Source organism: Prosopis cineraria, unplaced genomic scaffold (genome assembly GCF_029017545.1).
Source record: "Prosopis cineraria cultivar Desert tree isolate PC_DT_omini unplaced genomic scaffold, ASM2901754v1 PC13, whole genome shotgun sequence".
NCBI classification, from domain to species: domain Eukaryota; kingdom Viridiplantae; phylum Streptophyta; class Magnoliopsida; order Fabales; family Fabaceae; genus Prosopis; species Prosopis cineraria.
In genome coordinates, this window is record NW_026555344.1 from 13,597,662 (window position 1) to 13,609,802 (window position 12,141).

The following is a 12,141-nucleotide window of genomic DNA, read 5'->3' on the forward strand; positions in this document are numbered from 1 at the left end:
AAAATCCCAAAAAAGACAAAGCCCTTTTTGTACTTTTTAATTTTGTTTTCTACCCTTAACAACTCTCATCAACCAACAATGCCTACCTCAAGTTTGATCTGTCGGATATCATGTATGGTGGAGGAGATTTTCCAGTAGAGAGGGCAGCTCATATAGAAGAAAACAAGAAAGAATAGAACAATCAAGACAACAAGGAAAGCAATCCTCGATGTAGATGACACCATGAAATTGTTCTGTTTCGGTCTCTTGTTCTTGTTCAACTCAGCTTCAAAAAAACCTGCAACCTGATTACCTAAAATGAGAGCAAATGGAGAAAAAAGTCGGTGGAGACAAGCTTGTGATTTATGACTAAGTTCCACTTGGAAAACTGAAGAAGCAAACGGCCCATATTTTTTTTAATAAGTGAAACGCTGCGTTTTAACGAAATGGAGATGAAATAGAAAAAGAAGTCAGTGGAGACAAGCTGACCCCAGGAAAGAGTTGGGTAACTTTTGACTGTTCAAATTAGTCAACAATAAATGGTTCACCGAAAAGGCGGACACCAAAAACATTTAAAAGAAAGGCAAACACGTTAGAGATGTGAGTTGTTTTTTTTTTCTTTTGATGAAAAATGAGGCTACATATTACCTGGCAGAACTATGTACAAAACAACACGAGATCAAATCTTCTCATCATTTACCACCTCTATGTTAGAAGGGAGTTGATGATCCCATGACCAAAAAATATTTGCTTAAACTAAGTCTCAAATTAATAAGATTACATAAACGAAGGTTATCATTCTCAGTGTAAGAGGAGAAGAAAACATTCCCAAACTGTGTGAGCAGCAAACTAGTTTCATGAACAACACCAAAAAAAAGGATGGCCAATTAGATTATCTCATATAAGGAGGTTGTAGCACCTGATGTTTTGAATATAAACTTTCACATCTTCAATTCCCCTGTTTGCACAAGCTTGTTAACGCAGTCTAATAGCATTAATTACAGCAATGTCATGTGGAAAGAACACATTTATGGCATTAAATTTGTACACCCACTCCTGATATTGACCCTTAATAATTCCAGCACTAACAGACATATCACTTTGATAGGTTTCTCCTTTGACTAAGAGACATGTAGACTTTTGGGCTTACATGTGAGGGTCATTACTACATGTCCTGTCAAAAATGTATCCTTTCAGCAAGTTAAACATATGAAAGTCTTATTTATCCTTGAAAACACTTTTATTAGTAGAAGCAACTCCTTGATATTCTATTCTGTTGAAGACCCATTGGCATCGGTCAAGCCATAAGTCCCAACACATCTAAGCAAGCATTTGACACTAAGGAAGTGGTTTCACCTTAGAATTTCTTGCATCAACTTTTAGATTCCATTCAAGCCATTCTTGCGTGTTGCCTTTCTTGAACTCATTCCATTTATCAGCCTTGATCAGCATTCTCTACTTGATTTTTGCCTCCTTACAATCTCTAAAAAGGTGAAGTATACTCTCCTCTTCCATGCATCCTCTAGGCCAGCAAGCTTCCTCATTCAAACCACGTCTATATCTGGGAAATTTTGTGTGTATTGCTTTATTAGCAATCAACCAAAGTAAGGTTTTAAGATTTTCTGGTACATCAAGTCTCCAAATTTATTGCCTTTTGAAATTAATCCCTGTGCTCGTACCTACAAATAAAGAGAGAGAGGCAGATTTGATGTTAAAATTCCCATCCTATGAGTGTTTCCATATAAAAGTAATTCCTCTCCCTCTCTCTTTGCTAGGAAAAGTGTGAACAATGGTGTCAACCACATCAAATGGCAGCAATTCTCATAGTTTAAAGTAGTTCCAAGTTCCTGAAGGAAGAATGAAATCATTGATTTTATCTGCCATTTTAATAACCCTCCTTGGCATAGGCACCCTGTCAGTGACTCTTGTATGATTATCGAGCCCTCTATCAGTTCAAAAAGAATTATTAACATCAATATTGATTCGAGTTATCATTCCTTCTTTGAAGTGATCTCAAATTTTAACTATACTTTTCCATGTAATTGATGCATTATGCTTGTATTTCATCTTAAGAATAGCCTCTTCCCCGCAACTATATTTGCTTCTTAACACTTGGACCCAGAGTTTAGATGGTTGGGTAAGAAAATTCCAGTAAAGTTTTATTACATAAGCTTGATTTTGCTTTTGAAGATCCTTAACACCCAGGCTCCCTTTAGCTTTGTCATGGATGATTTTAGCCCAAGAAACAAGGTGGAGTATGTTCTGATCATCAATGTTTCCCCATAGAAAGCTTCTACATTTTGTCTCAATTTCATTAAGAGCTTTTTAGGAAGAAGCATAGTCTGCATATAATAGTTTGACGTTGTAGAAATAACTAATTTGATAAGAATAGCTCTCCTTGCCATGATCAATGTTTTAAATTATCTCTAGACAATATATATTTGTTAATATATTGTTTTTTTGGTCAATGTTTATTTTTTTTATTTTAAATACTTTATTTCTGAATATACATATTACAGCATCAGTGCGTGTGTATAATATTTTTATTTAATTACTATGTCATCTACAATTTCACTGTTGTCAGTTTGATCAATTAAATTGTGAGAACCATGACCTATTTATACTTCTAATTTAATATATGATCTGATTTTTAAAACATTGATTGTAACTTTTTGATTAATAAGTTATTGACTAAAGTGACACAATTTCATCGTCACTTCATATCCATAAAACCTTCTCACTATTACTCCATTTAAAAATCAAAACTTATTGCTTTTTTAAAGTGTATATAAAATAAAGTTAAGTTGCTTACTCCATTTCAATTTGTAAGCATAGTATATTAATAAAATTTAATAATAATTCTTTGCAAACATATTTTTTTAAAATAAAAATATAAACTTTTAAAAATAACATGTATTTAATATAACTTTAAATTTTATAATTATTTTAATTTTATCTATACTTAAATAGGGTAATATTAAAAAATTATCATTAATGAAATTTATTTTTTTAAATTATTTAACATTTTAGGATATCAAAATTCCTCTAAAATTATTTTATAATTTAAGACAAAGAAAATATTGTTTTATAAAAAATATTATTGACTCGAACTGAGTCTCGAGAGGGCAAACCTTCATTGTATCCTAAAAAAATATTCTCCATCAACCTAAATTAAAACTTAAAATTGTAAAAACATTATATATACTTTTTTCGTTCAAAAATGTAAGGTATTTTAATCAAATTTCACTCCTAATATAGTAATTATTTACTTTTAAACTAACCATATCTTTTTATATTTACTCTCGTTAAATACCCTATAATAAATATAAATTTATTCATCAATAGAAACACTTTTAAAAAAAAGTAATAATTACATCTCAAAATACTAAAAATACATTATTTTTTTTAACATTCAACCCTTTAAAAAATACTTTATATTTTTGAGCGGATGGAGTTTGCATTTGTGTGGTTTATTTTAAAAGACTTGAAATTTGTTTTGAGCTAACAAGTTCCACTTGTAAATGAACAATTTAGTTAATTTATTATCAATTTTCTCATGAAATTGTTTCGTAAGACAGCAAAGGAAGCCAATCAGGAACCAAAAAAAAAAAAGGGAAATGGCATTTTCAACACAAGCGAAGGAAATATCCATTCATTTTCAACAGAGAACTCATAGGAAAAACAAAATAGCCAGACAAGTCTAAAATTTTCTCATGTCCCATTTAAATTATTTTTCCACAGGAGTGCCACCTGGGATAAAATTTTTGTAGAAGAACCATCTTCTTTGAGTGCATTAGTAAAAGAATCTCTTAAATCCTTCATTCTCTTGCAAATCTCCTTATCTTCTTCATCTTCCATTAATCTCTTTACCAATTTACTAATCTCTTCCCTTTCTACTATGCCATTTTTGTTAACCTTTGGCCTTAAAGCCACTTTCAAACTATCAGTTAACAAAACAGCATTCATTCTCTGCTCTGCAAAAAGTGGCCAGGCTATCAATGGCACTCCATTTTGAGCACTCTCAAGAATTGAGTTCCAACCACAGTGACTCAAGAACCCACCAACAGAACTATGACTAAGGATTTGAATTTGAGGTGCCCAAAAAGGTACAACAAAGCCTTGCTCTTTAGTTCTCTCCAAAAACCCTTCTGGTAAGAAATCTAAAGGATTCTCATTTGCAGAACCAAGGTAAGCAGCATGAACTGAGCTACTTGGTGCTCTTAGAACCCATAGGAATTTCTGGCCACTCAATTCCAAGCCAAAAGCTAGCTCATTGATTTGGTTTTGGGATAGGGTCCCACCACTTCCAAAAGAAACGTACAACACAGAACTAGGTGGTTGATTCTCCAACCACCTCATACACTCCGACCCGTTTTCCTCATTGCTTGACCCGGTTCGAGTGATGGGTCCAACCGGATACACTGGGGGGTGACGAAAGCAGCTTTCTTTCTGGGTCAAGACTCTTATAGCTCTTTCTTCCATCTCAGTGAAGCTATTAACCAATAGCCCATCAACATATAACAATCTCTTGCTTCGTTTGAGAAACATTTTGTAATATTCACTGGACCGGTTTTCAACCGGGTCAGGGAGGTCTCTACCATGGAGTGGAACACAACCGGGAATTTGGATAGGTGCTGGGACGTCTCTGAAATCACCAGAAATCTCTTCATCGAGGGTTGGGAGATAGAGACAGAAGGAAAGAGCTGAAGCATTTGAGGGGTAGTAAAGGAAAGACAAAGTACTAAGTTCCTTAGCGAAACCTAGTACCTCGGATGCGAAAGAATCTGTAACTATAGCAGCCAAAGGAGATCTGGAATTCAAGGAGGTCAATTCATGTCGTAAAGATGGCAAGGATTTGGTTACTGTGAGTTGAATTTGGATTGCCACGTGGCCATCTTCTTGGGGTAAGTCTTGTTTGGAAATAGGAGGAAGGAAAAGGGATTCGATGTTCGAAGGAAGATTTTGAAGGTAGGCTATGGAGGCACTGGGAGGAGATTCCAGTGAGGGGATGATGAAGGTGACATGAAAGTGAGGATGAAGGTGAACAAGTCGCTTGGAGAAGTCAAGAATCGGAATCAGATGGCTAAATCCAGGACTGGGTACAACGGCTATATGAGTTGTTTTTTCCATGGAAACTTCAGATCTCAACAAAGTCTTGAGATCGATGAAAACTTGGATCGTAGTCGACGTTCTCAAATCTGTGGAAATGATGGGCCTCATGTAGAAACTAGAAAGACATGTTAGCGTGTCGTTATTCAATTATTATTACTTTTTCTTTCAGCTTTAGAAAATTCTCCACCGCTTGAATAGTATGTGGTGGGAATCCAGGTGTTGTTTTCCACTTTGCCTTTGACTATGATAAAAGCACTTGGCGTAGCACTGATTTATGGTTGAACAACCCGTAATTAATATATTTTAAATATTAAAAATAAAAAATAATTATATATAATAAAAATGAATGTTTAAATTTTAAATAAAATGATATACCATAAAAATATAATATTAAAAAATATTACATCATTTTAATTTAAAATATATATATACTTATTTTATAATTTATAACTTTAAAATATATACATAATTCATACATATTTCTTACATTTTTAATTTTACATTATTTATTAGGTATGAATTATAGTTTATAAATAAAAATTAAAAATTAAAAATAATATGTCCAGTTGAACTAGCTTTGGTTAGCTCTTCACCGTTTCTCAAAATTGCCAATTTCTACAATTATTGGACTATATTTGTGTACAGTTCTGAATTCAACCAGTTAAACAGGTTGACCCAGTTTTCATAATGCTTGTGTTAATAATCGCCCCAACCAAAATTATGGCACTGTCTAAATTTAAAGTTATTATTTTATATTTTATATTTAATAAAATAAAAATTATAAAAAATTTAATAAATTAATTACATCGTCAATCTAAACAGTTCTAAATTACTTTTGATGATTTAAATTTAACATTGAAATTTTTATAATTTTTATAAATTAATTACATAAATTTATTTTAGACAGTTTAAATTTAAATTTTTTACCTTGTAATTTTTTTAAAAAATATTTTTAATATTTATATTTATCAAAATAAAAACTTCAAATTTCTCAACAGTCCAGATCACATCATCCCTGCAAGTATCATCCGATGATGAAGACGGAAACCGAACTCAATGACATATGCAGCTTATTATTTTACTCCAAATCTGTCCTTTCGTAAATTGGATGGTTTAATTTGTTCTTTGTTTTTTCTACTGTGAAAGTAATCGTGTCTCTTCGTCACTGCATTCATTAATATATTTATTTTCTTACATAATCTATAGAGTACATATTAATAAAAGGATATAAAAAAATAAATTAACTTTTAAATTATAGATTTAAGGGCATTTACAAATCTAAACTCACTCTTAGTATAATATTTCTTTTTAACATTTAAAAATGATATAATCTGATCTCCACTATTAATAAAAATTAACTTTAACTATTAATTTATTAAAAAAGGACAAAAAATAAGATATAAAATTACATAAAAGGAACAAAAAAATTAAAGTAAAGAATACAAAAATTACTGGCAAAGACAAAAAAAAATTATAGAATAGAATCAACAAAATTTTATTAATCTTTTATTTTTATATAATTTGTGAGGTCCTTTTCTGTTATTTTTTTGGTCAATTATATTATCATTTTTGTTAATGATAAATGGTAGATTGTAGCATTTTTAAAAGTTGAAGAAGGATATTGTACTACAAGTAAGTTCAAGGTATAATTATTTTTAGTATCTTAATATGCTTTGAATATGATTGTCTTTAGATATTTGTTAGCGGTTAAAAATATTTTTTCTGATTCACATTTTTCTTCAATCAATGTAGTAATATTTCGTAAACCCAATCTCTTCTAATGATCTTTCAGAAATTTAAAAATATTGAAAATTTAAAAATAACGGGAATCTTATTAATTTAGAAATTATAAGTATAGTAAAAATAGCCTAATCCACCACCTACAAATTATAGTCTATAAATTATAATTTCAAAAAAAAAAAATCTAGGTCTCCTAAAAATTGTTGTGTATTTTAAATACAAACTTTTTTAAAAAGGTAGCTTTAAATATAAATACCCATTTCCATATTGTACGAGCGGCTGGGCAGTGTAAGAGAATCTTTGTTTCACAACCTTCACTAAATCAACAAAAATAACGAGACTCTAATCTTTTAACTCACAAGACCTCTTATCATCATTTTAATATTTTTATCTTTGACAATTCACCTCTTAAATATAATAGTCTCATGATTATAGACATGATTAAACATTAGTCTCTTAGATAATTATTAAAAATAAATAAATAACAAGACAGGAAGAAAAATTCTTCTTCAAACGCGATACAAGGAGAATAGCTAAAAATATCAAGTGAAATGATCAATTACAACAGCAACACAATTCAACAGGATTGAGCTTGAAGCATCTGGCCCAATTCCCATAATTTTCTAATGGTCCAAGCCCATATTAAAAAAGAAGAGCTCATCTGGCCCAATTTAAATTATTCTCTTATGGTCCTAAGCCCATATTAAAAAAGAAGAGCCCATTCATGGCATTTTGATTTTTAAATTTCCCTCTTTTTTGTCAAGCCTCATCGTCGTCGATTGTCACGTACAAATTGAGCCTATGGCTCAGTTAAATTTTGGAGCGGAGAAAACACGAACAAGATGTCCATATTATGGGGTTCGTCTTTGGCATCGTTCAAAAGAAATTTGGGCCATCCACATAATTTTTTTTAAATTTAAATTTATTAAAATAAAAATTTATAATTTTTTTTATAAATATGTTCACCATTAATTTGAATAGTACTAATCTAATTTATGTGATCTAATTTAATATTATAATTTTTTAAAATTAACTATTTATATATACTCTGGATAGTTCATATTTAATATTAAATTTTTATTTGCAAAGTCCAAATTTAAAGTTTTTATTTCTTATTTTAATGAATGAAATATTAAAAAAGAAAATATATAATCTTTTAACTATAAATTTTTAAAAAATATTTTTTTAAAAAAATTACAAGTTAAAAATTTTAAATCTAGATTGTACAAAATATATTTGGATAGTCAATATATAAAAAAGATAAAAATTTTAATACTAAATTGACCCTCCATATTAAATATAGATTAGATTAGTCATGAAAAGATTTATTGAATTTTTTTATAATTTTTATTTTAAAGAATATAAAATAAAAATGTTAAATTTATTTTTTAAATTTGGATGGTTTAAATTGCATCACCCAAGATGGATCCCCATATTATCCCAAAAATCAAGTATTGTGATTTCTGACATAGATGTGTGATAAGACCATATGAAAAGTTGTTTTTAAAAAAAGTGCTCAAAGTAAACCATTACGACATTTGGATCAATTAATAAAAAGGTTGATTAAGCTTAATTAGAGCTTAAAAGTTTTGAATTTGAGCCCTATATATGTGACAATGATTAAATTCTCAATGGTAGATATGTCATCTAAAAAAGTAACTGTAAGCTGGCAGGATTAGTCTGATTCAAAGACTTGAGGTACTAGAGCTCAACATGCTCAAAGTGAAATGTATATAATAAAAACTAAACTAGCTCCTATGCGTTGCACAAATTATACCTAAGACAATTGATTGAAGTACTTTAAACATCAAAATTTAGAATATTTAAACAAAAATACTAACATTCCTTTGTTAAATAAACTCATGAACATTAAGATTCATTATAAAAAAGTTGATGCGAAAAATGTGAATTATGTATTTTTTTTGGTATTTGTAATATATTCAACATAATTATATTTGTTATTTTGATTTAATATTTATAGCGTATTTTTAGAACAATTATGACACAAATTTCTTACATGAAACTTTATATAATTATATGTCTTATAATTTAACGTGAGAGAATTAATTTGTGTAAATTGCTAATCTGAGTGCAATTATTATTATTAAGACATATTATATCACTTGCATGTCCTTGTGATGGAACGTCTGCTGTCTTTAAAAGTTACATTTGACATGAAATCAGCAAATATTGTTTGTTGGTTTAAATTTTTTTTTTCAATTTTTACGAAAAGGGGAGAAAACACAAATGATAATTATAACAATTAACTGAAAACGATTAATTAACTGAAAACGTTCCTCTTCTTCATCCATTCTGTCGTCAATCATGATTGACTTGGCGAAGTATTTTTTTCTCCAATTTCTGCAAGGTGATATCTACTGTCTGAAGATTTTGTTTTCCATTGAATCTGATAGTTTCATTTTCTGCTAGTTTATATAATTTTAAAAATGGACAGAAAAAATCTGACTTAAATCTTTTACTAGATCATCCATAGTAAGTTGCCTTATTAAGCATGCCAAAGATTTTTTTGAATACATTTTTAATTTAAAGAAGAAAAAAAGATAATTATAAAGAGATACTTATGGATCTTGTGCATTGCATGAGTTTGATATAAGAAAATTATAAGAAATAATATAGATAACATTTATAAAATTCAAATTTAGGTAATAATGTTGTCTTGCTAGAAAAATGAAGACTTGTTTATATACACAGAGAAACACACATACATATATGCGCGCGAGTCCACACACACGTTAAATTTTAAGGTTAAAAGATGAATGAATGCTGACAATTTTTTATAATTGAACACATTAAGAAATAATATATCTTTTGACCATAGCTCATGTTACAATGTAGAAACCATATTTCATGTAATGTTGAGAAAAATGCTGACAAACAATGGTTAGAATTTTCTTTTATCCATAAGTATCTCTTTATCTCTCACGATCTCTACTTTAGGAAATAGTAGCTTGTAGGTTAGACCACGAGTTAATGGATTGAACAACACAACCACCATCACCACTGCTAAGAAGAAAATTCTAGCACTATATTTATTTCTTTTTTGTTCCCTTAACTTACATTTTCCAAATCTAAAATCAATATACAAAATAATAAGATTTTATATAAAACAAAAATAAATATCATATCTTGAAAATAAGCTCACTATAGATTATCATTTTCCATTGTTCTTAAATATTAATGATATGTTAAAAGTATATGAATGAGAAACTATTAAATTCCTACATTAATTAAAAAAAAAACCAAATAATGATATATGGTGCAAATGTCTATTACATTGATTATGCTCTTTAGTTCCAGATTTATTAGCCTTTGCCTCTGTCCAGCTGTATAGGATCTATTAGCAAATGCCCCTCTACTATTTACAAAGTTATTTCCTGCAAGAAATATAGTTGGTCTACCCAAAGCACTTAAAAGTGTGCTTGATGCATTCATCATGAACCCTTACTTCATTAGCTCCATTTCCAATCCTACAAAGGTGGAAAAAATATTAATATCACGTTCAACTCTAGATATTGAACTATATCCCATCATAATCTCTAAATTGAACTTATAAACAGTGGGTAATATATTTCAACACATTATAGTTCAAAACATTTCATTTGAAACATTATAATTGCAGTGAACGCATCATGCATTGCAATACATGAACAGATCTAGTCTTCCCCACTTAAGCCCACAACTGTTGCGCCAGATCAGACCCAATACCCATTTTGGATTCCATTAAACCTTGATACATTATCCTAGGCCCAATTTAAGTAATAATTTAGTACCGAAATATGTGATTAATCTCAAATAATGTCAAACATAAATTTATTCCTCAATCAAACATCAAAATAATATCAATCCCAATTTTAAATCCTCAATTTTCACAATTAATTCTTAACTTAAAAATTTAAGATGTTACAATAGGAAGATATCTAATAGAGAAAAGAAGTACATAAGAAAAGAAGCAATTGTCTCTAAAGACCAACTTCCTTGGTAGTTCAACCTTAGCTTTAAACTGTATCACAGAGGCCAAACCACGCTCATCACCAACACAACTGGACATTGTAATGCTAGTAGATGACATGAATCAAGATAGGCTCTCAAGAAAATAAATCAATACATTGTAAAATCATTGTTCAGAAAATAAATCAGCACTGTTTAGGAGTCATGCGGCTTGCATTGGCTAAGGACAAGCTGTTATCTTTGTATGGAATTTAGTGATGAGGAGGGAAATCAAAATGGCCGTTTGGATTTCAAATGAGTATAATTGATTATAAAAATAATTAATTAAATAATTAATTATAATTATAATTAATTATATTATAACTTAATCTGTTTGAATTCTATTTTTGTAAAATTAATTTTAATAGAATTGAAGATGTTTGGATAATTTATTTAAAATCAATTTTAATTGTATAAATTATCATGAAGGACACTGCCTTTTAAAAAATAAATTATTGATAAATTTAAATCTAATATTATTGAAGTTGTCAAATTTTATTTAAAAAGTAAAATATATTATTTAAATTACATATCTAATAAATTAAAAAAATTTAAATTATATTAATATTGACATTTAAATTTTACGTAAATAAGATTCGTTTGTAGTCGTAGAGAGGAGTAGAGCCTTTTGGAGATTCTTCTGTTCGGGGGCTGTACACTTCCACACAAATCTCACCGCTGCCACAATGCTGTGTCTCTGTAATTATCATGATTATAATATATTTGCTTCTTGTGTTGTTCCTTCTCTTCCCCTCCCTTGTCTCTTTCACTCTTTTTAATACACACTCCTTCCTCGCCTCTCTCCTCCACGTGCTCTGCCTCTCACTTCCTCCAATTCCAATGCCATTTCACTCCGTCCCTTGTTGAATCTAATTATTTCAATTCATATGTATAGTAAATATGATAGAATAAAGTAATTCATGCGTACCTGAAGAATTCATGAGTGCTAGAGAAATCTCGATTACTTCGAGTATAGGCAGGTACACAACCCACAAGTTCCCAGAGCCTTCAAAGAGTTCAGAGATAATGGAAGTAGAAGAATGAGTCGTGTGTTTGTGGTTACCGACTAATCGTCTTATATAGATCAGATCGGTAACCGCCTTATTAAATAATTAAATAATTATATTATCTATTATCTCTGACTCAGTCAGTTAAGAGATAGGAAATAACTGACGGCTACTGGGTTGTGGGTTGGGCCTCTGCCCATTAGGCTCATTTGTGTGGTCCACCTATCACGGTCCACACAAGATCATAAGGACCAATTTATTGGGCTTATTAATTAATACTAATTCATAAATAATA

The 12,141-nt window shown here is 29.8% G+C and overlaps 1 protein-coding gene across 1 annotated transcript; it reads right to left on the reverse strand.

The window, feature by feature from the left end:
• Positions 1-3,602: 3,602 nt before the first annotated feature.
• Positions 3,603-5,217, reverse strand: LOC129290920 (hydroquinone glucosyltransferase-like). Its single transcript, XM_054927987.1, has one exon. It carries the CDS (start codon positions 5,197-5,199, stop codon positions 3,691-3,693), a length of 1,509 nt encoding a protein of 502 aa, XP_054783962.1. The 5' UTR covers positions 5,200-5,217; the 3' UTR covers positions 3,603-3,690.
• Between the last annotated feature and the right edge of the window lie 6,924 nt (positions 5,218-12,141).